At 47.0% G+C, this 23208-nt stretch overlaps 1 protein-coding gene across 3 annotated transcripts in view; it reads left to right on the forward strand.

The window, feature by feature from the left end:
• UBE4B (ubiquitination factor E4B) overlaps positions 1-21954 on the forward strand; it is a 38445-nt gene extending 16491 nt beyond the window's left edge. For all 3 annotated transcript variants that reach the window (XM_081341314.1, XM_081341313.1, XM_081341315.1), the window contains 21 exons: positions 99-240; positions 625-725; positions 888-1002; positions 1184-1267; positions 1923-1979; positions 2112-2228; positions 3042-3140; positions 3424-3537; positions 3750-3948; positions 5447-5585; positions 10849-10948; positions 11064-11191; positions 11647-11745; positions 12418-12653; positions 13399-13525; positions 13974-14118; positions 14964-15098; positions 16398-16589; positions 19571-19745; positions 19904-20050; positions 20336-21954. In XM_081341314.1, coding sequence (XP_081197440.1) covers positions 99-240; positions 625-725; positions 888-1002; positions 1184-1267; positions 1923-1979; positions 2112-2228; positions 3042-3140; positions 3424-3537; positions 3750-3948; positions 5447-5585; positions 10849-10948; positions 11064-11191; positions 11647-11745; positions 12418-12653; positions 13399-13525; positions 13974-14118; positions 14964-15098; positions 16398-16589; positions 19571-19745; positions 19904-20050; positions 20336-20397 — 2713 coding nt within the window. In that variant the 3' untranslated portion in view covers positions 20398-21954. The remainder of the gene's footprint in view (positions 1-98; positions 241-624; positions 726-887; positions 1003-1183; positions 1268-1922; positions 1980-2111; positions 2229-3041; positions 3141-3423; positions 3538-3749; positions 3949-5446; positions 5586-10848; positions 10949-11063; positions 11192-11646; positions 11746-12417; positions 12654-13398; positions 13526-13973; positions 14119-14963; positions 15099-16397; positions 16590-19570; positions 19746-19903; positions 20051-20335) is intronic.
• Positions 21955-23208: the final 1254 nt, after the last annotated feature.

Consider the following 23208-nt stretch of genomic DNA (forward strand, 5'->3'; position numbering starts at 1 on the left):
CCTTCCTTCCTTCCTTCCTTCCTTCCTTCCTGGTGGCTTCTGGAGGCCCCTCTAGCCTTTGGACTCAGTGGCGCGCCTTGTCCTTCTTTGTTTGCTAGTGGCGGAGGCTCCGGGGGGGGCAGCATTTCCGACTCGTGCAGCGACCATTTTGCCATTGAGACATGCAAGGAAACGGAGATGCTAAACTACCTCATTGAGTGCTTCGACCGAGTGGGGATCGAGGAAAGGAAAGCGCCAAAGGTACCGTCTCTTTCTCGCTCTGTCCCAGCCCCTCTCCCAGTCTCCCTCCCTCTCCCGGTCTCCCTCTCTCCCCGGTCTCTCTCCCCGGTCTCTCTCCCCGGTCTCTCTCTCTCTCTCTCTCTCTCTCTCTCTCTCTCTCTCTCTCTCCCTCTCCCTCTCCCTCTCCCTCTCCCTCGCCCTCTCCCTCTCTCTCATCTCCCTCTCTCTCTCCCCCAGTCTGTCACTGTCCCTATCTTCTCTTCTCTCTTCCTCAGTTGCTCTCTCTCTCCCTCTTCTCCATCTCCATATCTCTTTCCCTCTCTCTCTCTCTTTTTCTCCTCGTCTCTCTTTTCTCTCTCTCTGTTGAAAGATGGGCTACCTCACCCCTGTTTCTGCCTCTCCCAGATGTGCAGCCAGCCGGTGGTGAGCCAGCTTCTCAGCAACATCCGATCCCAGTGCATTTCTCACGCGGCTTTGGTGCTCCAAGGATCCCTAACGCAGCTGAGGTCAGTGGGACAGGAGGCCACCTAGCGATCCTGGCTTGATCTCCCCTTTAAACCTCTCGGGAATCTGCCCTCTCAGGACCTTGGGCTTCAGAGTTCTGTCAGCCCCCCCCCGGGGGTGGGGGGAGGGAACTATGTTTTAACCCTTCTGTCTCTTGTACCCAGGTCATCCCAGCAGCAGTCGTTGTTAGTCCCGTATATGCTCTGTAGGAATCTCCCCTTTGGTTTCATCCAGGAATTGGTGAGGACGACTCACCAAGATGAAGAGGTCTTCAAGCAGGTAAAAAAAAAAAAAGGCTGGCCAAGCTCCCGGGGGGGTGGGGGTGTCACACGGGCTGGCCTCAGTTGGTTCACCCTGGAGCGGGTGCTAATTTAGGGCTGGCTCTTGGCTGGCCTAACTTTTCTCCCAAGTGGAAGCTGGAAGCCACCTAATTTTCCCTCTTTTTCCTTCTTAAAAACAGATCTTTATACCTATTTTACAAGGGCTGGCTCTTGCTTCGAAAGAATGCTCCTTCGATAGCGACAACTTTAAATACCCCCTTATGGTGAGTGTCGGAACCAACCTGCCGACACCGTGTAAACCGGAGGCGTAACATTTGTGGCTGCCCCCCCTCTCTCGGGGATTTTAGGTGGCCCAGCAGGGGCCCTGTGGAATGAAATATTTCTCTGCGCCAAGGAAAACACCCCTGTCTCATTGGTTCAAACGGAGCGGAAACGGAAGGTGTCACTGCTGGTTTGTATGGCCCGGTTGCTGGCATGCCGCGGCCCGGTACCAGTCCACAGATAGGGGTTGGGTTGGGGGAGCCCTGCTCTAGGGCACCAGAGGGCAGGACAAGAGGTTAAGGGGTTGGAAGAGGCAGCTAACTTAGAAGTAAGAAGAAATTTTCTGACTGAATCAGTAGAATTACTTGGCCTCCTGGGGTTGTAGATGCTCCGTTACTGGAGGTTTTCAAAAATAGACTGGACAACCTTTGGACCAGGAGGTTGGACTAGAAGACCTCTTGAGGTCCTTTCCAGGCCTAGGGTTCTACACTTTGAAGCGATACAGGTTTGTCTTCCTGCAAAGAAATAAACCAACCTCGGTGAGCGCTTCAAGCCAAACAGTGCCCCTTTTGCAGTAGTCATCAAACAGTGGCTTAAGTAATTAAATGTCCAGAAATGGGGGTCTGAATCTTGGCCTTCCCTTCTCTCCCTTCCCAGGCTTTGGGGGAACTGTGCGAGATCAAGTTTGGAAAATCGCATCCCGTCTGCAGTTTGGTAAGTGGGGAAAGTGGAAAAAAAAAAAGTCCTTGCGGGATTCTGCCAACGGGACGGAAAAGCCCGAGGCAGAGCGATCTGACCATCCAGCCCTCGTCCTGCTCATTTTGGGGATCTCTTTGCTCTCTCCAGGTGGTTTCTTTGCCTTTGTGGTTGCCAAAATCTCTAAGCCCCGGGATGGGCCGAGAGCTCCAGAGACTCTCTTATCTTGGGGTATTCTTCAGCCTCTCCGTCTTTGCTGAGGATGATGTAAGTGTCGAGTAAGAGGCTCAGACAGGAAATAGAGGCCTCTCTCGTGAAGTCAAAGAGTGGCTCTCATCAGATCAAATATTTGCCTTGACTGAAGCAGACTTGACTAGCTGAAGGATCTTTCTTGCCAGCTTCTGGGGTGCCTTCTGCTGGGAAAACGGGTGTTCTGAGCTGGTGCAGGGTTGTCCAAGTGTGGCCACTTTAAGATCTGTGGATCAACTCCCAGAATTCCCCACCTAGCATTGACCACCGTTGACCAGTGTTGAATTCTGCTGACTACAGTTGCATATGGTTGATCTATGTTGACCGCTGTTGACCACCTTTGACCTTTGTTGATCACAGTTGACTACTGTTGACCACAGTTGAACTCTGTTGACTTCTGTTGACCACTGTTGACAATGGTTGAGCTATGTTGACCACCATTGACATTGGTTGACCACCGTTGACTGTGGTTGACCACCGTTGACTGTGGTTGACCACCGTTGACTGTGGTTGACCACTGTTGACTTCTGTTGACCACTGTTGACAATGGTTGATCTATGTTGACCACCGTTGACCACCGTTGACCACTTGGTGTGTCTCCTCATGAAAATGAGCCCGTTGGGAAAGAGCATCAGAAGAATGGTGGAAAAACAAAATACCACAGTTACTTTTTTACTGTCTGGGAGGGTTGGGGGGGGGTCAAAGAGAGAGCAGGCTGTAGTTGAGGCCAGAGAAATGAAGCACAAAATGGACCCGCTCGCAAGGTTTTGTGCAGAGGCAGCGTAGAATTTGCACTCGCAATTGAGTTTTTGTGTTGTTTTGCCCTTGCAGCCTAGAGTCGTCGAGAAATATTTCTCTGGGCCTACCATTACTTTGGAAAACACGCGGGTCGTTAGCCAGTCACTGCAACATTACCTGGAATCTGCCAGGGTAGGTGTGCTGAAGAGAAACTTCCGGTTTCCACTTTGATTTAGGGAAGGGAGGTCACTTGCTCACAGAAATGTGTAGCCCTGAATTAAAAACGGAAGAATTGTTTCTCTTCCCTCTCTGCATTTATCTCTCTTGTGTGAGAGAGTGCTGCTTTGTTTAAGACGGGCAAATTCATGCCATATTAGAAGAATCCCTGCAGACTCATTAAGGGAATCCTTGTGGCCTTAAGTCCGTGATTCTTGGTGTAAAAGGTGTGTCCTTTTCCGCTTTGCCGAATGTTTAGCAAGAGTTGTTCAAGATCCTGCACAGTATTCTGCTCAACGGAGAGACGCGGGAAGCCGCCCTCAGCTACATGGCAGCCGTGGTCAATGCCAACGTTAAAAAGGCACAAATGCAGGTGAGTTTGCCGTTCCAAACGGGTGCTGAGCACAACTTTTTGCCTCCCCCACTTTCCAGAAAGCCAACCGAAAGGGTAGAGGAAAAATGTCAAGCTGTAAGCAGCCCGCTTTAGAGCCGTTTAGAATGAAAATTGTGGGAAGGATACTTGAAAAGTGCGATGCCACCTGTCTTAATTTTCCTTGTTTTGACTTCTCCCTGTCGGGCACGCAGGCGGACGATCGGCTGGTCTCCACGGATGGCTTCATGCTGAACTTCCTCTGGGTGCTGCAGCAGCTGAGCACCAAAATCAAGCTGGAGACGGTTGATCCGTCCTACATCTTCCATCCTCGGTGTCGGATCGTGGTGCCGGCGGACGAAACGCGGGTGAAAGCCACCTTGGAGGACATCAGCGGCTGGATGGCGGAGCTGTGTGAGTGCGGCGTGCTGCTTCCGTTCGGGGGGGGGGCACGGGCTCACCGGGTTTTCGGCCTTTGTGCTTGGGCTGAGGACTTTTCTGAAATCTGCACCATGTTTCTTTGGCTAACATGAAAAGTGCTTCTTCCCTCCCCTCCCCTCCCCCCCGCTTAATTGCATTAGGTGGTTTTTAACGGGCGGGGAGAGGTCAATAGAAACTATCGTTAAGTCAGTGTTTCTTAACCGTGGCGACTTTCAGATGCGTGGACCTCAACTCCCAGAATTCTCCAGCCAGCTGGGGGATTCTGGGAGTCGAAGCCCACGCATCTGAAAGTTGCCACGGTTAAGAAACACAGGTCTAAGCCCGAGGGTCCCCAACCTTTTGGGCACCGGGGACCGGTTCCGTGGAGAAAGGGGTTTTTCCGCGGACCGGAGGGCGCGTGGTTTTGTGTGCTGCCTGCATCTCGCGGACGAGGCTTTGCTTGTTTGTGCAGACCGGTTGCTGGCTTGCCGCAGCCCGGTACCGGTCCACAAACCGGCGGGGTGGGTTTGGGGACCACCTGGTCTAAACCACCCTTCTCAACGTTACCTTTGGCATTTGAGAGTTCAGAAAGCCTGCCTCTTGCGTGCGAATCTTTGCGACGTCTGATTTCGAAGAAAAATGAAAAGGGATTGCTGTTAGGGTTGTCTTGCCAGGTTTTTTTTATTTTCACAGTGAGCATTCTAACCTGTTTGGGGTACGGCTTGTTCTTTTTATCAGGATCTTTCCCTGTGGTTCCCCCCCCCCTTGTTGCTATCCGAGTATGAATTTAATATCTGCCTTAATATTTTTGTGCTGCCAACTTCCAGCGAGCGGCTCCTGAGAGCTTACAAAATAATAAGCCTCGTGCTCGACAGAACGGGAAAAATTCTACTCAGGGCGGTGCCTGCATTTGTTTATGCCTCGGATGAGGTTTATTTTTATTATTTTTATTTTTTATTTTAATTCCATTTATATCCCGCCCTTCTCCGAAGACTCAGGGCGGCTTACAAGCTTAGCAGTAGCCTTCATTCTATGTATATGCCTGCTTATTAGGGCTTTCACACACACCCCAAGCGGCATTGTTACAAAGTCAGCTTAATTGCCCCCAACAATCTGGGTCCTGCTGTGTTCTGTTCCCTGCTGTGGTTTTCCTACGTGCGGTCCTCAACTTGAACGACAGTTCATTGAGCGACCGGAAATTTTGGGGCCAATTGTGGTCCTACGTCGAGGACCTACCTGCATAGCATCCGTGAATTTTTTTGGCGCCTATCGTTTTTGCCATCCTGACGGATCCTGAAGATGCTCTGCGGGCGAGGGGTGGATAGGAGATATAAAACATAAAAAGAAATGAACCGATTGAAAATTGGCTTGCCTGACAGATGAGATAGATCCCTGCTTCAATCCTCGGGCAGACGTGTTCCAATTCACTTTCTTCTTTTTTCGTTTACCGTCTTGTTATCTTCGTGTTTTTTTTTGTCCTTTTCCCCCACAGCCAAGGATCAGTCTCTCTTCTCCGAGCCAAAATTCCCAACGGAATGTTTCTTCCTGACCCTGCACGCCCACCACCTCTCCGTCTTACCGAGCTGCCGTCGGTACATACGTCGACTCAGAGCCATTCGGGAGCTGAACAGGTTACCAAAATAAATAAAAAATAAAAAAAATGCATTGTTAGATGTTTTGGGGATTTGAGCAAAAAATAAATAAATGATAGCGATATCTTCCAATCTCTAAGGGGGCTGCCACAAAAAAAGAGCGGTGGGGTGGGGGGGTCAACCTATTTATTCTCCAAAGCACCTGAGGGCAGAGCAGGAAGCAATGGAGGCAAGCTGAACAAAGAGAGAAGCAACCTGGAATTAAGGCGGAGCAATTAACAATTATGTCTGGGTTCACGTAGTATTTTAAAAGCAATGAGTAATGATTAATTTCTATGTCATAATACGTTAGTTTAATAGTATGTTTCTTCAAGCTTCTCTTTACTAGTATATATTCAATGTTACATAGTACATGTGACGTTCCTTTCTCTCTAACTCGTTTTTCTAGCCATTGATAAAAAATTGTCCCATGCTCTAAAGTACACTGGGTCGTCTTTCCTCTTTAACGTCAATCTGTCCCATTTCCGCCCAATCTAAAATGTTCTTAATTAGTTCTTCCTCCGTTGCTTAAGTTTTCATTTTCCCAATACTGGGCCAATGCTATTCTTCCTGCGGTTAATACATGTAAAATTAAGCCTATACAATCTTTCTCATAGTTTCCTCCCGTTAGGCCGAACAGAAACAATTCTGGCTTAAAATCTATCTATCTATCTATCTATCTATCTATCTATCATCTATCTATCTATCTATCTATCATCTATCTATCTATCTATCTTATCTATCTATCTTATCTATCTATCTTATCTATCTATCTATCATCTATCTATCTATCTATCTATCATCTATCTATCTATCTATCTATCATCTATCTATCTATCTATCTATCCTGTCTCCCTGCCTGCCTGCCTATCTATCTATCTATCTATCTATCTATCTATCTATCTATCTATCTATCTATCTATCTATCTATCTATCTATCTTATCTATCTATCTTATCTATCTATCTTATCTATCTATCTATCTATCTATCTATCTATCTATCTATCTATCTATCTATCTATCTATCTATCTATCTATCTATCTATCTATCTATCTATCTATCTATCCTGTCTCCCTGCCTGCCTGCCTGCCTGCCTATCTATCTATCTATCTATCTATCTATCTATCTATCTATCTATCTATCTATCTATCTATCTATCTATCTATCTATCTATCTATCTATCTATCTTATCTATCTATCTTATCTATCTATCTTATCTATCTATCTTATCTATCTATCATCTATCTATCTATCTATCTATCTATCTATCTATCTATCTATCTATCTATCTATCTATCTATCTATCTATCTATCTATCTATCTATCTATCTATCTATCTATCTATCCTGTCTCCCTGCCTGCCTGCCTGCCTGCCTGCCTGCCTGCCTGCCTGCCTGCCTGCCTGCCTGCCTGCCTATCTATCTATCTATCTATCTATCTATCTATCTATCTATCTATCTATCTATCTATCTATCTATCTATCTATCTATCTATCTATCTATCTATCTATCTATCTATCTATCTATCTATCTATCTATCTATCTATCTATCTATCTATCTATCTATCTATCTATCCTGTCTCCCTGCCTGCCTGCCTGCCTGCCTGCCTGCCTGCCTGCCTCTCTATCTATCTATCTATCTATCTATCTATCTATCTATCTATCTATCTATCTATCTATCTATCTATCTATCTATCTATCTATCTATCTATCTATCTATCTATCTATCTATCTATCTATCTATCTATCTATCTATCTATCTATCCTGCCTGCCTGCCTGCCTGCCTGCCTGCCTGCCTGCCTGCCTGCCTGCCTGCCTATCTATCTATCTATCTATCTATCTATCTATCTATCTATCTATCTATCTATCTATCTATCTATCTATCTATCTATCTATCTATCTATCTATCTATCTATCTATCATCTATCTATCTATCTATCTATCTATCTAATCTATCTATCTATCTATCTATCTATCTATCTATCTATCTATCTATCTATCTATCATCTATCTATCTATCTATCTAATCTATCTAATCTATCTAATCTATCTATCTATCATCTATCTATCTATCTATCTATCTATCTATCTATCTATCTATCTATCTATCTATCTATCTATCTAATCTATCTATCTATCTATCTATCTATCTATCTATCTATCTATCTATCTATCTATCATCTATCTATCTATCTATCTATCTATCTATCTATCTATCTATCTATCTATCTATCTAATCTATCTAATCTATCTATCTATCTATCTATCATCTATCTATCTATCTATCTATCTATCTATCTATCTATCTAATCTATCTATCTATCTATCTATCTATCTATCTATCTATCTATCTATCTATCATCTATCTATCTATCTATCTATCTATCTAATCTATCTAATCTATCTAATCTATCTATCTATCATCTATCTATCTATCTATCTATCTATCTATCTATCTATCTATCTATCTATCTATCTATCTATCTATCTATCTATCTATCTATCTAATCTATCTAATCTATCTAATCTATCTATGGTTTTTGTTTGTTTCTTTTGTTTTGGTCGTTTTCTCTAACCACACGTGTAGTTTGGACCCAAATCTTTTAGCTTTAGGGCAGGTCCACCGGAGGCGATAACAAGTGCCTGGTTTTGCTTTACATTTCCAACAACCCTTGTTTGACATTCTTTTTAAACATCTTAGCTCGCCCTTTTTTTAAAGTGGCCGAGAAAGAGACTCTCTTAGGGGAACCCTGCCTTGTTGTTTATGTAGTCAGAAAAGAGGGAGCGAGGGAAGACTTGGTCTGCTTTGTATGCATATGGGAGCTTTGGCCGATGTGTAACGACGTGCCAGCCTTCCCTCCCCCCCCCCCCGGAGCCCGGGGAGATTGGCATTTTCAGAGCTCCGGGCAGCGTTGACGTGCGGTGGGAACATGGTGTGCCCAGATGAACTTGGCACACCGTGGCTTGGCGACTCCAGATGGCCGTGGGAGATAGCGAAGGCGGTTTTTTTCTTTCTTTCTTTCTTTCTCTCTCGGTCAGCTCATGCATTGTGGGTATTCTCTGTGCGGGGGGGGGTGTGTGTCTCTCCAAAAAGCCACCTCGGAGCTCGCCAATAGCTTCATTGTTGAAGTGGGGTTGCGTAATGGTCGGCCAAGAGCCTGGCCAAGAGCCTGGCCTGGATGGATGGCATTGTGAGAGCAGGAGTAGGCAGCAAAGGACCGGGGGGGGGGGGAGGAGGAGGGGGCCCGGCTCCCAGAGACCCCTGAGAAGGGAGAAAGAAGCAGATTGATTGGGTTACGTCAGGCCGTACAGCTTTCCTGCCTTTATAAGGCAGCTCCTTGTTCCGATGTGCCTTTTAAAGCCTGTGCTGGCCCCTTTCCCCCCCCCCCTTGCCTTGCTTTTCAAGCATTGTAAGCTCAAACGTACGCTCAGCCGCAGGCTTATTTAAAACGGCGGAGCAGAAGTGGTTGAAATGCCTTTTCAAGCATCGCCAGCCAATCCTCGAAGGCTTCCTTTAGAAGTCACAAGCTGGAAAGAAGACTCGCTAGGTTGACTTCTGACCTAGAAGCTGTTTTAAGTTGACTCCGCAGGGCTGGTCTATAATCTGCCCACCACCACCACCCATCTCCCTTATCTTGCAAACAATCAAAGCAATTGGGATGCTTCTGTTCTCGTTGGTAGAGCCTTAGTTTATAATGGATTTATTTTAGGCCAGCTGGTTTGGGAGTTAACCTGGAGAAATGAGGGGCTCATAAATAAAACGCAAAGAAATAAATATTTTGACCAGCCCCAGGTTTGCACAAATGCTTTTCAGCTAAAACTGACCCATTTTTTCCCCCTTAGATGTTTTTTTTAAAAGTGGGGCTTTTCCTTTGAAATACAAATGAAAACCAAGGTATCAGGGAATTGGGAATGGAAAAAAGAGGGTAGGGAGAAGGGTAGGGTAAAAGGGGAAATGGGGGAAAAAAGAAGCGTTGACTTCCAACTTTTTCTTGGCACAGCACAACACAAAATAGAATTGCAGCCTCAACTTTTTAATTGCACCATTTTTCCTCCTCCTCTCCCCCCCCCCATCACTTCTTGTATGTTTTCCTGACTCTTCGGATATGTCTCGCTCTCTCCTTCTTTGTGGAAAAATTTAGTTAATTCAAAGAAGGTCAGAATACAAAATACGCCAGAATATTTTAAAAATAAAAAAATAAAAATAAAGACATTCAAGAGGAAAAAAATTCTAGAAAAGAAAGAAAAGAAAAGAGACAAAGTAGCACATATACACACAACATCCTTGGATGCTGATTAGTATAATACAGCAATGTTGGTTTCTCACCCCTTGCTAAACCGGCCAAAAGAATTTTAAACTGTTCAGCTACTAAATCTATTTACAGATTGTCAGCTTGCCATCTATAAACTATATTAATAGCAAAACGGCTAACCGAAAAAACAGCAACGTATTATGTAAAAGTACAAAAGTAATAAAAATTGTGAAGGCTAATAAGAGAAAGACATGGTTGAAATTCCAAAACCCTCTGTTAATGACAAACTCTTATTGTAATCAACTAAAAAAACAAACATTTACTGTGGCTTCAATCCCAAATCATCCCAAATATTAACTCCAATTGGTGTCTGATCAAATATCCATGTTTGTTCCTTGATAGCATCTCTTATCAGTTGCCGATTGATTGAGTACAATATCCAGTGTCCAAAAACAATTTTATCTTCCCCCAAATTAAACTAAAAACAAAAATAAAAAAAAATATTCCTCAATTAGATTTATTTATTTTTTATTTATTTTAATTCCATTTATATCCCGCCCTTCTCCGAAGACTCAGGGCCGCTTACAAGCTTAGCAGTAGCCTTCATTCTATGTATATGCCTGCTTATTAGGGCTTTCACACACACACCCCAAGCGGCATTATTACAAAGTCAGCTTAATTGCCCCCAACAATCTGGGTCCTCATTTTACCTACCTCGGAAGGATGGAAGGCTGAGTCAACCTTGAGCCTGGTGGGATGCGAACCTGCACTAATTGCAGGCAGCTGGTGTTACTTAAGGAGGCATTAGCCATTTCCCCCCCGCCAAATAAATAAATTTGTCACTTGTCCACCACACTGCACAGTTGTTAAGCTTCCCGGAAGGTATGTGGAGTCTGTGATTTCTGAGTCTTATATTTCTTTACAGTTCTCCTCTTCGATGGTTTGAGCGCCGACATTTTTGTCCCGATTAAACCAAATCCTCCCCACTCACGCTCTCCGGTTTTCGCAGGACCGTGGAGGACCTGAAGAATAACGAAAGTCAGTGGAAGGACTCTCCGCTCGCCACTAGGCATCGGGAGATGTTGAAGCGATGCAAAACCCAACTCAAGGTGTGTGGCTAACCCTCGGGCACTTTGCGGCACTGTCCTGGGGCGGGCAGAGGCTACTTTACACACAGCTTGTAGGCGGCGTCGCTTCATTTTGCTCTCACCGTCTCCTGCCCAGAGATTGGTGCGGTGCAAAGCTTGTGCAGACGCCGGCCTGCTAGATGAGAATTTTCTCCGGAGGTGCCTCAACTTTTACAGCGTGGTGATCCAGCTCTTGCTTCGGATTCTCGATCCTGCCTACCCTAAGTGAGTTACGCCCCAGAGTTTTCCCCGACCCTTGCTGGGCTGGGCTACTGTGGGATCAAAAAGCCCAATCAGCTAAAAGCAGCGCCCCCCCCCCCAACCTTTTGGGCACCAGGGACCGGTTCAGCAGAGAAAAGGTTTTCCGCAGACCGGAGGGAACGTGATTTTCCCATGCTGCCTGCATCCAGTGGATCGGGCTTCGCTTGTTTGCGTGGCGTACCGTGGACCGGTGCCATCCGCGGCCTGCAAATAGGGGATTCCTGAGCTAAAGTCTCTCTTTGTCAAAGGGGATAAGGTGTGCTTAGATCTAAATTCTGTGCTAAAATGCGCATCCGGGCATCAGAGGCAATCCTAAAATTTTTTAGAGTGCCGTCTTGAATTACAGTCGTAGGCCGTCACTAAGCGAGTCTTTTTTTCCGTTAGAAAAGGATCTCTTTTTTCCTCTCTCCCACCTGCAGCATAAAACTGCCTTTAAACCCAGATGTCCCAAAAGTCTTTGCAGCGATGCCTGAGTTTTACGTGGAAGATATTGCGGAATTTTTGTTTTTTATTGTACAGTAAGTTGAAAAACAAACAAACAAAGCCTTCATTTCTTGTGGGTTGAAATGTCAATTGATAAATAAAAATAAAGTTGAAGCAAGGAGTCTACTGTCTCCTGCCTTGATCCCCAATCCACCTTTCCAGGGGATATCTTCAGCAGTCTGGCTGATACCAGTGGTTGCAGGCTAAATTCTGCCCACGGCCTGGAGTTCGATCCTCATCGGCTCATGGTCGACCCGGCCTTCCATGCTTCCGAGGTCGGCCCAATGAGGATCCAGATTGTTGGGGTGGGGGGGGTGGAGGCAGCAGGCCGACTTCGTCAACTGCTTAGAGAGGGCTGTAAAGCAGGGTGAAGCGGTATACAAGTCTAGGCGCTCTTGCTACAAGAGCCCCGGTGGCGCCGTGCTTAGAATGCAGGATTAACAGGCCAAACTCTGCCCACTGCCAGCAGTTGGACCCTGACCTTCTCAAAATTGACTCAAGCCTTCCGTCCTTCCGGGGTCGATAAAACGAGGACCCAGATTATTGGGTCTGTAAGCCTCTCAAGAGAGGGCTGTAAAGCATTATGAAGTGGTATATAAGTGCTCTAATTATGGGTTGGACGTCATCTCTCTCTGCTTTGGCTGTTACCCTAGTCAAGCCTTCCTCCGTTGTTCCTTTCTTGCCCCTCCCCCCTCCCCCTTTTCCAGATACTCGCCTCAGGTACTCTACGAGCCTTGCACCCAGGAGCTGGTGACCTTCCTCGTGGTGATGCTCTGCAACCAGGACTACATCCGCAACCCTTACCTGGTGGCCAAGTTGGTGGAGGTGATGTTCATGACCAACCCAGCCGTCCAGCCCCGCACCCAGAAGTTCTTCGAGATGATCGAAAACCACCCGCTCTCCGTCAAGTTGCTAGTTCCTTCCCTAATGAAGTTTTACACAGGTGGGTGAACACCCCGGCTGGACACGCACAAATCGCGCAGCTCAGGTAATGAAGCACTACACCACAACACAGGTGGTCCTCGGCTGACAATAGCGACCAAAGTTACAACCACGCTGGAAAAAGTGACATCACGGCCCCTTTTTCACCCTTGGGACCCTTGCGGCACACACCCCCTGGCGTGCGATCAGAATTCGGATGCTTTTGTAACCAACTCGTATTCATGACGGCTGCGCTGTTCGTGGGAATCCCCTTTGGCGACCTTCCGATAAGCATAGTCAGCAACTGTATTGCTAATTCCCCGACTCGCTTAACAACCGTGCCAAGGAAGGCCGTAAAATGGCAAAAGCTCACTTCACAAATGTCCCACTTAGCAACAGAAACGCCGGGCTGAGCTGTGGTCCTAAGGCGAGGACTACCTGTATCTCCTCTTCTCCTTTCTCAGTTGTGGCAAGTTTAAGATGGGTCGACTTCAACTCCCAGAATTCCCCAGCCGGCATCGGAGTTGAGCCCCCCCCCGTCTGAAAAGTTGCTAAGCTCGAACCGAATTAAGCTCCCGGCGGCTCTAACCAGCTGAGTTCCCACAACTTGCTGGCCTGCAAGCCACCCAGCCCCATCTTGGCTTACGGTGTTGTGCGAATGTGTCCACCGTTGCTTAAACCTGGCACCCTTGGGGGTGCGTGGAGGCTACAACTCTTCTTCATCTCTCTCTCTTTTTTTTCTCTCTCTCTCTCTCCCTCCCGCTCAGACGTGGAGCACACCGGGGCCACCAGCGAATTCTACGACAAATTTACAATCCGTTATCACATCAGCACCATCTTCAAAAGCTTGTGGCAGAACATCGGTCACCATGGAACTTTCATGGAAGAGTTCAAGTGAGTGTCTCGCTACATGTCGGCTTGTTCTGGATTGGAGAGTCGTGGGAAAAAAGACTCTGGACAGACACTGCACACCCGGGGCTGGCTGTGTCTCCAGGAAAGGACCAGATGATTTTTTTAAAACTTGAGGGCAGCAGAAAAGTCAGTATTAAGAAAAGTCAGCGTGAGATGGTTTTACAGCGATTGTACCACACAGAGGTGGGATGTGGGTTTTTTTTTGTTTTGTTTTGTTTTTTTCCGTGCTAAGCATTTTCCCAACAGGACGAAGTTCTTATTCCCGCTTTGAAGAAGGCGAGATGGATGCCAGGGCATTTCAAACTGCTGAGCAGGGATTGGGTGTTGCTCAGATTGATCTGCCTGGCGTCACCCTCCTTTATCAGAGCTAAGAAATCCATCCAGTTGTCTTTCTCTCCCCACCCCTCTCTATTTTCTCCCCCCTCCCCAGCTCCGGCAAGCAGTTTGTTCGCTACATCAATATGCTGATCAACGACACGACGTTTCTGCTGGATGAGAGCCTGGAGTCCCTCAAGAGGATCCACGAAGTGCAGGAGGAGATGAAAAACAAGGAGCAGTGGGATCTCCTCCCCAGGGTGAGCTGGTGGACCTGGGCGGCTTTTTTATTGCGGCTGCTAGCCGCTAGGTTGTGTCCGGACTGTCCGCGACCCCTTGGGTCATAGCATGCCAGGCCGCCCCCTCCCCGTCCTCCACTGTCTGCTGGAGTTGGCCCAAATTCACGTTCCTCGTGTCGATAGCACCATCTATCCATCTCCGCCGCCGCCCCCTTCTCCTCCTGCCTTTCGCCCTTCCCAACCTCGGGGTCTTCTCCAAGAAGTCCTCCCTTCTCATTAGGTGGCCAAAGTCTTTGAGCTTCGGCTTACATATGCGTCCTTCCGAAAAAAATAAAAAACAGTCATTTTCCTTGAAGATCGACTGATTGGATCTTGCAATCCAAGAGCCTTGGTGGAGCAGTGGGCTAATGCCTCCTTAAGTAACACCAGCTGCTTGCAGTTAGTGCAGGTTCGAGTCCCACCAGGCTCAAAGTTGACTCAGCCTTCCATCCTTCCGAGGTAGGTAAAATGAGGACCCAGATTGTTGGGGGCAATAAGCTGACTTTGTAAAAAAAAATGCCGCTTGGGGGTGGGGGGGAAAAGCCCTAATAAGCAGGCATATACATAGAATGAAGGCTATTGCTAAGCACATTGATTTGTGCTTCTTAGATTGTAAGTTGTCCTGAGTCTTCGGAGAAGGGCGGGATATAAATGGGATGTTAAAAAAATAAAAAAAATCCGAGGGATTCTCAAGAGTCTTCCCCAACGCCGGCATTCGGAAACATCCCTTCTTCAGCACTCGGCCACGCACGATTCCTGGGTGGCTTACAGGTTGTGAGGATCAGAGGGGTTGTAAAATATTCCCCCGGTGGCTCTTCCCTTCCTAGGATCAGCAACAGGCCCGGCAGTCCCAGCTGGCTCAGGACGAGAGGGTCTCGCGCTCCTACCTGGCTCTGGCCACAGAAACGGTGGACATGTTTCACATCCTCACCAAGCAAGTCCAGAAGCCTTTCCTCAGGCCTGTGAGTAGGACCGTAGAGGGAAAGAGTTGGAAGGAAGCAAGCAAGCTTTGGCTTGGCTTCCAGGCCATCTTCTGCGGCGGGTCCGAGAGCCAGCTCTTCTGGATCCACGGCCAAGTCCAGGTTGCAAAGTCCAGATTGCATATTATAAACGGTTAGCCTCTTGATTAGAGTCCAGTGATGGCGAATCTTTTGGAGACCCGAGTGCCCCAAAACTGCCCCCGCGTGCCGCTCCGCCCCGCCTGCCCGCAGGGCCACCCACCGCCTCCATGGCACATCACCCAGCAGCGCCATGGAGGCCACACCCTCTGCAACATTTATTTATTTATTTATTTTATTTAGTTATATTTATATACCGCCCTATTCCCTGAGGACTCAGGGCGGTTTACAGGGAATTAAAAATCCAAAATACAAAAATTAAGAACCAAATTAAAAAATATTAAATTAACCCTGTAGTCAGTTAAAAAGAACCCCAAATTAAAAATTCCTCCTCAGTCTGGGCCCGAGAGCTCAAAGAGCCAGGTCTTCAGGCCCCGGCGGAATGATCGAAGGTCGGGGGCAGTTCTCAGCTCCACCGGCAGCTGGTTCCAGAGGGCAGGCGCTCCCACCGAGAAGGCCCTATCCCTGGGTGTCACCCGCCGGCAGTCTCTTACCGGCGGGACCCTCATCTGTGCGTGACGGCGCAAGGGCTGAGTCTTGTCCCTGCTGCCTGGCTGCCATGTCCTTGGCTGCGCTGCTCCGTGCGGGCTGTGCCCGGGGGCGACTCTCCTCTGGGGGGGGCTGCTGGTGAGGAGGGGGAGGCGGTGCCGGGGCGACGGCATGCGTGCCCACAGGGAGGGCTCTGGGTGCCGCCTCTGGCACACGTGCCACAGGTTCGCCACCACTGGATTGGATTAACCACAGAGCCTTTGTAGCGCAGTGGTTAGAATGCAGTACCGCAGGCTACCTCTGCCGACTGCCAGCTGTTTGAACTCAGCCTTCCATCCTTCTGAGGCCGTTAAAACGAGGACCCAGATGGTTGGGGGACCATAGGCTGACTCTGTAAACCACTTAGAGAGAGGGCTGTGAAGCACTGTGAAGCGGTATATAAGTCTAGGTGCTGTTGCTATAAGAGCCCTGGTGGCGGCAGGCTTAGAATGCAACATTGCAGGCTAAACTGCCCGCTGCCAGCAGTTCGATCTTGACCGGCTCAAAATTGACTCCGCTTTCCATCCTTCCGGGGTCAATAAAACGAGGGCCCAGATAAGTAATGTTGCTATGGCTTCTCTCCCACACCTACACTCTGCGATTTCCCATGGGCAGGAACTCGGGCCGCGGCTGGCTGCGATGCTGAACTTCAACCTTCAGCAGTTGTGCGGCCCGAAATGCCGCGATCTGAAAGTCGAAAATCCCGAGAAGTACGGCTTTGAACCAAAGAAGCTTCTGGACCAGCTGACGGACATCTACCTGCAGCTGGATTGCGCCCGTTTCGCCAAAGCGATCGCGGATGATCAGGTGAGTGGCAGACCCACGTCCCAGCCAGGAAGCGATGTGGTGGCAGGCCCAAATCTCCCACCACCATCCCAGCGTTAAGACCCTTTTACTATCTGGGCAGAACGTCCATGTCTCATTTCAAATCCTCCCACGGGATTCTTGAAACCCTTTGCCAAAACACAAAAACACGATCGTGGGGGGAAAAAAGAAAGATGAAAAAAATAACGTTACGGACAGCCCTCCCATTTGTGACCTTTGCAGGTCTGTAAAGCAAAGCCGAAGTACGATCCTAAGCCCAGTTTTGTGGTTTTCCTTGATGGTTGCTTAACTTAACGACCAAGTGGCCGGTCCTAATTGTGGCCGCTAAGCGAGCACTACTAGTCTTTGGGGGGCGGGAAAGGTGTTGAAAACCCAGCCAACTCCTCCAGGGAATTGAACAAAATCCCTGGATGATTAAAATTTGAAGCAAAACGAAATGGTTGGCATACGTTCTTTAGGACGGTGCCAAATTAACCTGGATCTTGGTTTGTTTTAAACACCTTTTCCAGCTCTCTGATTAACAATCAGAGCACCGGGCATCGGGGAAGAACAGTTCGGCGTTAGCCGAATCGGTCCACCTGGGAAAAAATACGATAACGCTGTTTCCTATTTTCCAGCCTGAAGTGCTTTTCCTTCTGGAAGGTTTTAGGAAAAGCCAATTTTTAACTTTTTCTCCAGGTCTCCCCCCACCTAATTACTGCCTTTGTAATATTACAATGCTTTTTGGACTGTGCATGTTCTGAATTCAGCTTTTATGTCCTTAATACTTTTTCAACTAAACCAGTCCTTCCGAGGGTGCGTGGTTCCATTTTGTTCAGGCCGGGCAGTTTGGCTGTGGCTGATACTTCCTGAATATCCTGAATGCTTTTTGTCCTTGACTTGGGGGATGTGGGTGACCCTGTGCAGTACTCCATTTATTATCATGGGATGTCTTTCACAGAAGCACGGGGGAGGGGGGTGGAATATTCTAGTATTTTAAGGGCTGCCACAAAGACGATGGGGCACAACTTATTTTCCAAAGCGCCTGAAGGCAGGACAAGAAGCGACGGATGAAAACTAAACGAGGAGAGAAGCAACCTGGAACTAAGGAGAAATTTCCTAACAGTGAGAACAATTAATCAGTGGAACGACTTGCCTCCAGCAGTTGCGGGTGCTCCATCACTGGAGGCTTTCAAGAAGAGAATGGACAACCATTTGTCTGAAATGGGGCAGGGGTAGGCAACCTTGGCCCTTTTGTATCTTGTGGACTTCAACGCCCAGAATTCCTGAGTCAGCCTGGCTGGTTCAGGAATTCTGGGTATTGGAAGTCCACAAGTCATAAAAGAGCCAAGGTTGCCTACCCCTGGTACAGACAGGGTCTCCTGTGCGTGAGCAGGGGGTTGGACTAGAAGACCTCCGGGGTCCCTTCCAGCTCTTATTCTGATTGGACTGGAAAACATTCAGTTATCGTGAAGAATCTCAAAAGGTCCTTTTTTCACTTCCTCCCCGCTGCGGTGTGCTCTGATTCAGGATTCGCTGCACTGCAGATAAATCTGCATCACTTTTGGAAGTGGGCAGTAGATGTGATGGAACGGTGAGCAGAGAGCGACGGTCGCCCCCCTTCGGTTTCCTGCGCTGGGTTGGCCGCAGGGCCCTCGGAAGCTGGCCAAGAGGAAACTTTTCCCTCCCTTCTGGGAGCTGCTGGCTTTGCCGGGCGCGTTACGACTCGAGAGGGGTTCTCTGCAGCAATGCTGCATTCAGCTGGCGAGCGCCCAGCAAATTCTCTCTTCCCTCTCCCGCAGGAGCTTTGCAAACTGACCCAACAGTGTGCCAAAGATGCTTCTGATGGCTTTTGTCTACAACACAGCCGCCATCCGAGGCGTTAACTCCTTGTAGGAAAGTCAGAATTGCTCAAGCCGTCTTTTCTTAAAAGAGGGGTGGATCCTTTCGAACTGGCTGGCAGCTCTGTTTGACCAGTAAATCTCCTTTAGCTGGTGTTTTGCCGTGGAGTCCTAGAGAGAGAGAGCTCTCTCAAAGAGCTGCTACGCCTTTGCTCCTAGGTGGAGCACTCACAACTCCCGTTGAAAACCACACACATTTCCGACCCTCGGGTCGATGCTGAATTGTCAGTAACTGGAGTTGTTAGGTGACGGTTACACCAGGGAGTTTCCCACTTGCATTCTCTCCAAACAGGAAATTAAACGAGAGGGAAATAATCGGTAAGGCACGTGGAGTGGTTGACTTCAGTGTGCCAAATTTTGGGGAACTCGACCATATGTCTTTCTGACCGTGCATTACGGGCGAGACTTCAGACTTGTGGTTAGAAAGCTAGACTTCAAGAAAGAATATCCAAAATGCAAAAAACAAAACCGATCTATTTTAGCATTGGTCTGCTCCTGAAAGAGCCCGATAGCTGCTCAGACAGATTGTAGAGGGGCGAACAAGTTTCAAGATGGATAACAGCCATTCAGTTAGACTCGATACAGATAGATTTAGTCAGCTTTAAGCAGTTAATCTAATCTAATCTAAAATCATTTGGATTTTCCTGGGACCATTTTTTTTTAACGACAGTGTCTACCTTTTGTTGTGCGCATTTATAAACGTGTTAATTGTGTACGGTTTTCTCCTCGGCCGTTGCTTAATTAGGGGATTGATTTCTGCTTGACTGTCTGGGGTTAATCCCTGCTTACAAATGGGGAGAAGGTGCACTGAACTTTCGGTTTCCTTAGCTTTTTTTTATCGGAGCGGTACGTAAATGCGCTTTATCTCAAGGTGTCCGCTGATGGCTGATTGTCCGAATGCCAAATTTCCAGGAATCCCCTAAGGTTTTTGGATTTAGCTTGCTCTAGCATGCTCACCGTGGTTCCCCCCGTTGAAACCACGAGTTTTGAGTCTGTCCGGGTGTTGAGAGATTTGAGTTTTCTCATCGTGGCCTCTGACTCGGCTTGGCGGCTTTCATAGTCTTTATTTTGTTGTCTTTGCAGAGGTCTTACAGCAAGGAGCTGTTTGAAGAGGTGATTTCAAAGATGAGGAAAGCTGGCATCAAGTCAACCATAGCAATAGAAAAATTCAAGCTGCTGGCGGAGAAAGTGGACGAAATCGTGGCCAAGAACGCCCGTGCCGAAATCGACTACAGCGATGCTCCGGATGAATTTCGAGGTAAGCCAAGGCGATCTTAAGTAGTCCAACGAACAAAAAAAAAGGAAGGCCGTGTAGTTTTCAACTAGTCCTTTAAATCCTGCCTGGGCGCGGCTTGGCTTACTTGTCGAGCGTCTACCTTCAACACCCCGTCAACAAGTTGACTCTTGTCCCTTCAGATCCGCTCATGGACACCTTAATGACCGACCCTGTTCGGTTGCCGTCGGGAACCATCATGGATCGCTCGGTCATTCTCCGACACCTTCTCAACTCCTCCACGGATCCCTTCAATCGCCAGACACTAACGGAAAACATGCTGGAGCCAGGTAGCTTGGGTTTCAGATCCGGAGCGCACTTTGAAACGTTCGGTCGCCTTTCCCGGTGCGTGGGGTGTCCGCCGAGCTCGTTTTCTCCTCCTGGAGACCTCTCACGAACCAGCTTGGTTACATCATCAGCGCATGGGGGGGGGAGAGGTACGACTGGTTCCTCTTCCCCACAGTGTTGTTGCCTTTTTTAAAAAAATCCATTCTTAAGACTCGTAAGGACCGCTTGCTTGTTCCAAAGAAACCCCATTGATCTCCCCCCATCCCACCCCCCTTTTTTATTTCTAGTGCCTGAGCTGAAAGAGCAAATCCAAGCTTGGATGAGGGACAAACAGCATCCCGATCACTGAGGTCACCCCCCCCAACACCTCCCCCCCCCCACCCCGGCAGCACACGCCGAGGCCAACTGCGGAGAGCAAGGGCGAGACGGATCGAGGCGAAGGGGGAATTGCCAAAACTGTGGGGAGCTGACGCCTCGCCGGGACTCCCGCAGTGCCTGCTGCTACCGCCAAGGACGTTGGGACCTCGTGGGCGAGGCGGAGGGGGAGAGGCGCCAACCGCCAACGCAGCTTAACCCTTGTACATAACTTTTAAGCGATACATCGGCAGTCAAATAGCATTGTGAGTGGGTTTCAGCAGGGTCCCTTGTTGTTCTGAAACGGGACCCCCTCCATTTCGTGGCCGAGGTTCGTAACGGCCGAATTCGGTTCAGTCAACGACGTGGATCTGGGTCGGCACAGCCCTCGGTGTGTGTGTGTGTGTGTAGGCGTGCGTGCGTGCACGTGCGTGCGGTTTTGTTTTGTTTTTTTTTTTTAAAAAAACACAATATATTGCCAGATCTCCGTTAAAATTTGATAGTGGTTGGAACTTTGAACGTTTTGCTGCTAACCACCCGGACCTTTTTCATTTCTTTCTCTCGTCATCTCTCCGCCTGCGCAGTCCTGCCCTCCCGTTTTTTTTTTGTTTCTTTGTTTTTGTTTGTTTTTTTTCTCCTCAAGGTGAAGGAAAACCTTCCCTGTCTATGGAAAAGATGGCTTCTCTGAAACCCCCCCCCCAAAAAAAGGGGAATCTTGGGGGGGGGGGAAGCAAACGTGCCTGCGAGGAGTATTAAAAAGGGGAGGGATGGGGGATCGTATTTTTCTATTAGAAATCTTTTTTAAGAAAAAATTTGGTAAGCCACCCCTCCACACACACACACACACACACACACACACACACACACACACACAAGAAGAATTAATTCACAATCCAGTAGCAAATTTCATTTCTTTGTCGGCACGTTGAAATTTTACGTTGTTGGACGTGTCCCTTTTATGTTTCGAGGAGATACTTCATATCCTATGTTGTTTTTCTTTCTTTTTTGTTGGTTTTCTTCAGAACCTTGTATTATAGATGGAAACAGCTGCCACAAAGGAATTGGAGTGGACTACGAGGGTTTCATTGACTTAAAAGATATATAGAGAGAGATACATATATGTATATATATATATGTATATATATATATATATATATATATATATATATATATACATATATATATATATGAAATCTTTTAAAGCCAGAGATCTTATAAGCTAAACGGTAATGATTCTCTGTCTTTTAAAAGTGTGTCTCTTGGGGGGAAATGAGGGTTGGGTGTGTATGGAAAGCAGATTGTTTTATTCTCGGCGCCTCCCGACTCGAAGCTGGCGGATCCATTTTTACGTTGCGTACCAGTTTTTATATCCATGGCTTGGCCTTACCAAAGCAAAAAGGGTGCAGAAAAAAAATATGTAGACTTGCTTTTTTTTTTTAAAAAAAAAAAAAAGAAACTATATAAAAAAGATGAAACATTTTTTTATGACTGCCCTCTGCTACAAAGATACTTGAACGTCCTTTTTCGAAAAGGACTTGAAACCACAGTGTTTTTTTAAAAAAAAAAGACAAAACGAAACAAAATAAGACTGAAAAGAAAAAAAAATATATTTTCTTTTCTGCTGACGGTTTCCTCTGTTCGGTTCCTAATTCTTTGAAGAACAATAAATGGTGATTACACATTCACAAAAGTCTTTTTCCACCCCTCCCCGTGGCTCCTTTTATGTATTTTGGGCGGGCTTCTTAAATCAGAACGACAAATACTTTGTACAATACCCAGGATGTGATTTTTGCATCGAAGGATTTGGTTGCTAGCTATTGCTTCTTTGGTCTTCTCCTTCCGAGGGAAAAGTAATTGGACAAATCTGATGTTATTTATCTGCAATAAACTGAGAGTTGTGGCTTGTTCTAGAAAAGCATGAGGTGTCACTGAATTGTAATGAGTCAGGTCCAATATTTCATCGCTTAAGACTTAGACCAAAACAAAAAACAACCCACAAAAATTCTGAATGTTTTCTGCCAGCGAGTTAAAGGCACATACTGACAGGATAAACCAGGGGTCTTCAAACGTGGCCCTTTTATGACTTGTGGACTTCAACTCCCAGAATTCCTCTGCCAGGCACGCTTGGCTGAGGAATTCTGGGAGTTGAAGTCCACAGGTCATAAAAGGGCCACGTTTGAAGACCCCTGGGATAAACCCCATGGGACTCGATTCATGATGTAATTTGGGTTTAGCCTCTGTAGTCCCAGTCTCTGCTGTTTAAAAAAAAAAGGTTTGTAGCTTAGCTTGTCTGAATCCCCTTCCTTCCTTCCCTTCCTTCCTTCCTTCCTTGTATGGCATATCTTACATGGACTTAGCAATATATATTAACACTTCACCTAGATAAGTAAAACAATAAAATATAAACGTTACAATCTCCTTCCTTCCTTCCTTCCTTCCTTCCTTCCATGGCATATCATACATGGACTTAGCAATATATATTAACATTTCACCTAGATAAGTAAAACAATAACATATAAACGTTACAATCCCCTCCCTTCCTTCCTTCCTTCCTTCCTTCCTTCCTTCCTTCCTTCCTTCCTTCCTTCCTTCCCATGGCATATCATACATGGACTTAGCAATATATATTAACATTTCACCTAGATAAGTAAAACAATAACATATAAACGTTACAATCCCTTCCTTCCTTCCTTCCTTCCTTCCTTCCTTCCTTCCTTCCTTCCTTCCTTCCTTCCTTCCCATGGCATATCATACATGGACTTAGCAATATATATTAACATTTCACCTAGATAAGTAAAACAATAAC

The sequence above is a fragment of the Vipera berus genome, assembly GCF_964194415.1.
Source record: "Vipera berus genome assembly, chromosome: 17".
NCBI lineage: Eukaryota > Metazoa > Chordata > Lepidosauria > Squamata > Viperidae > Vipera > Vipera berus.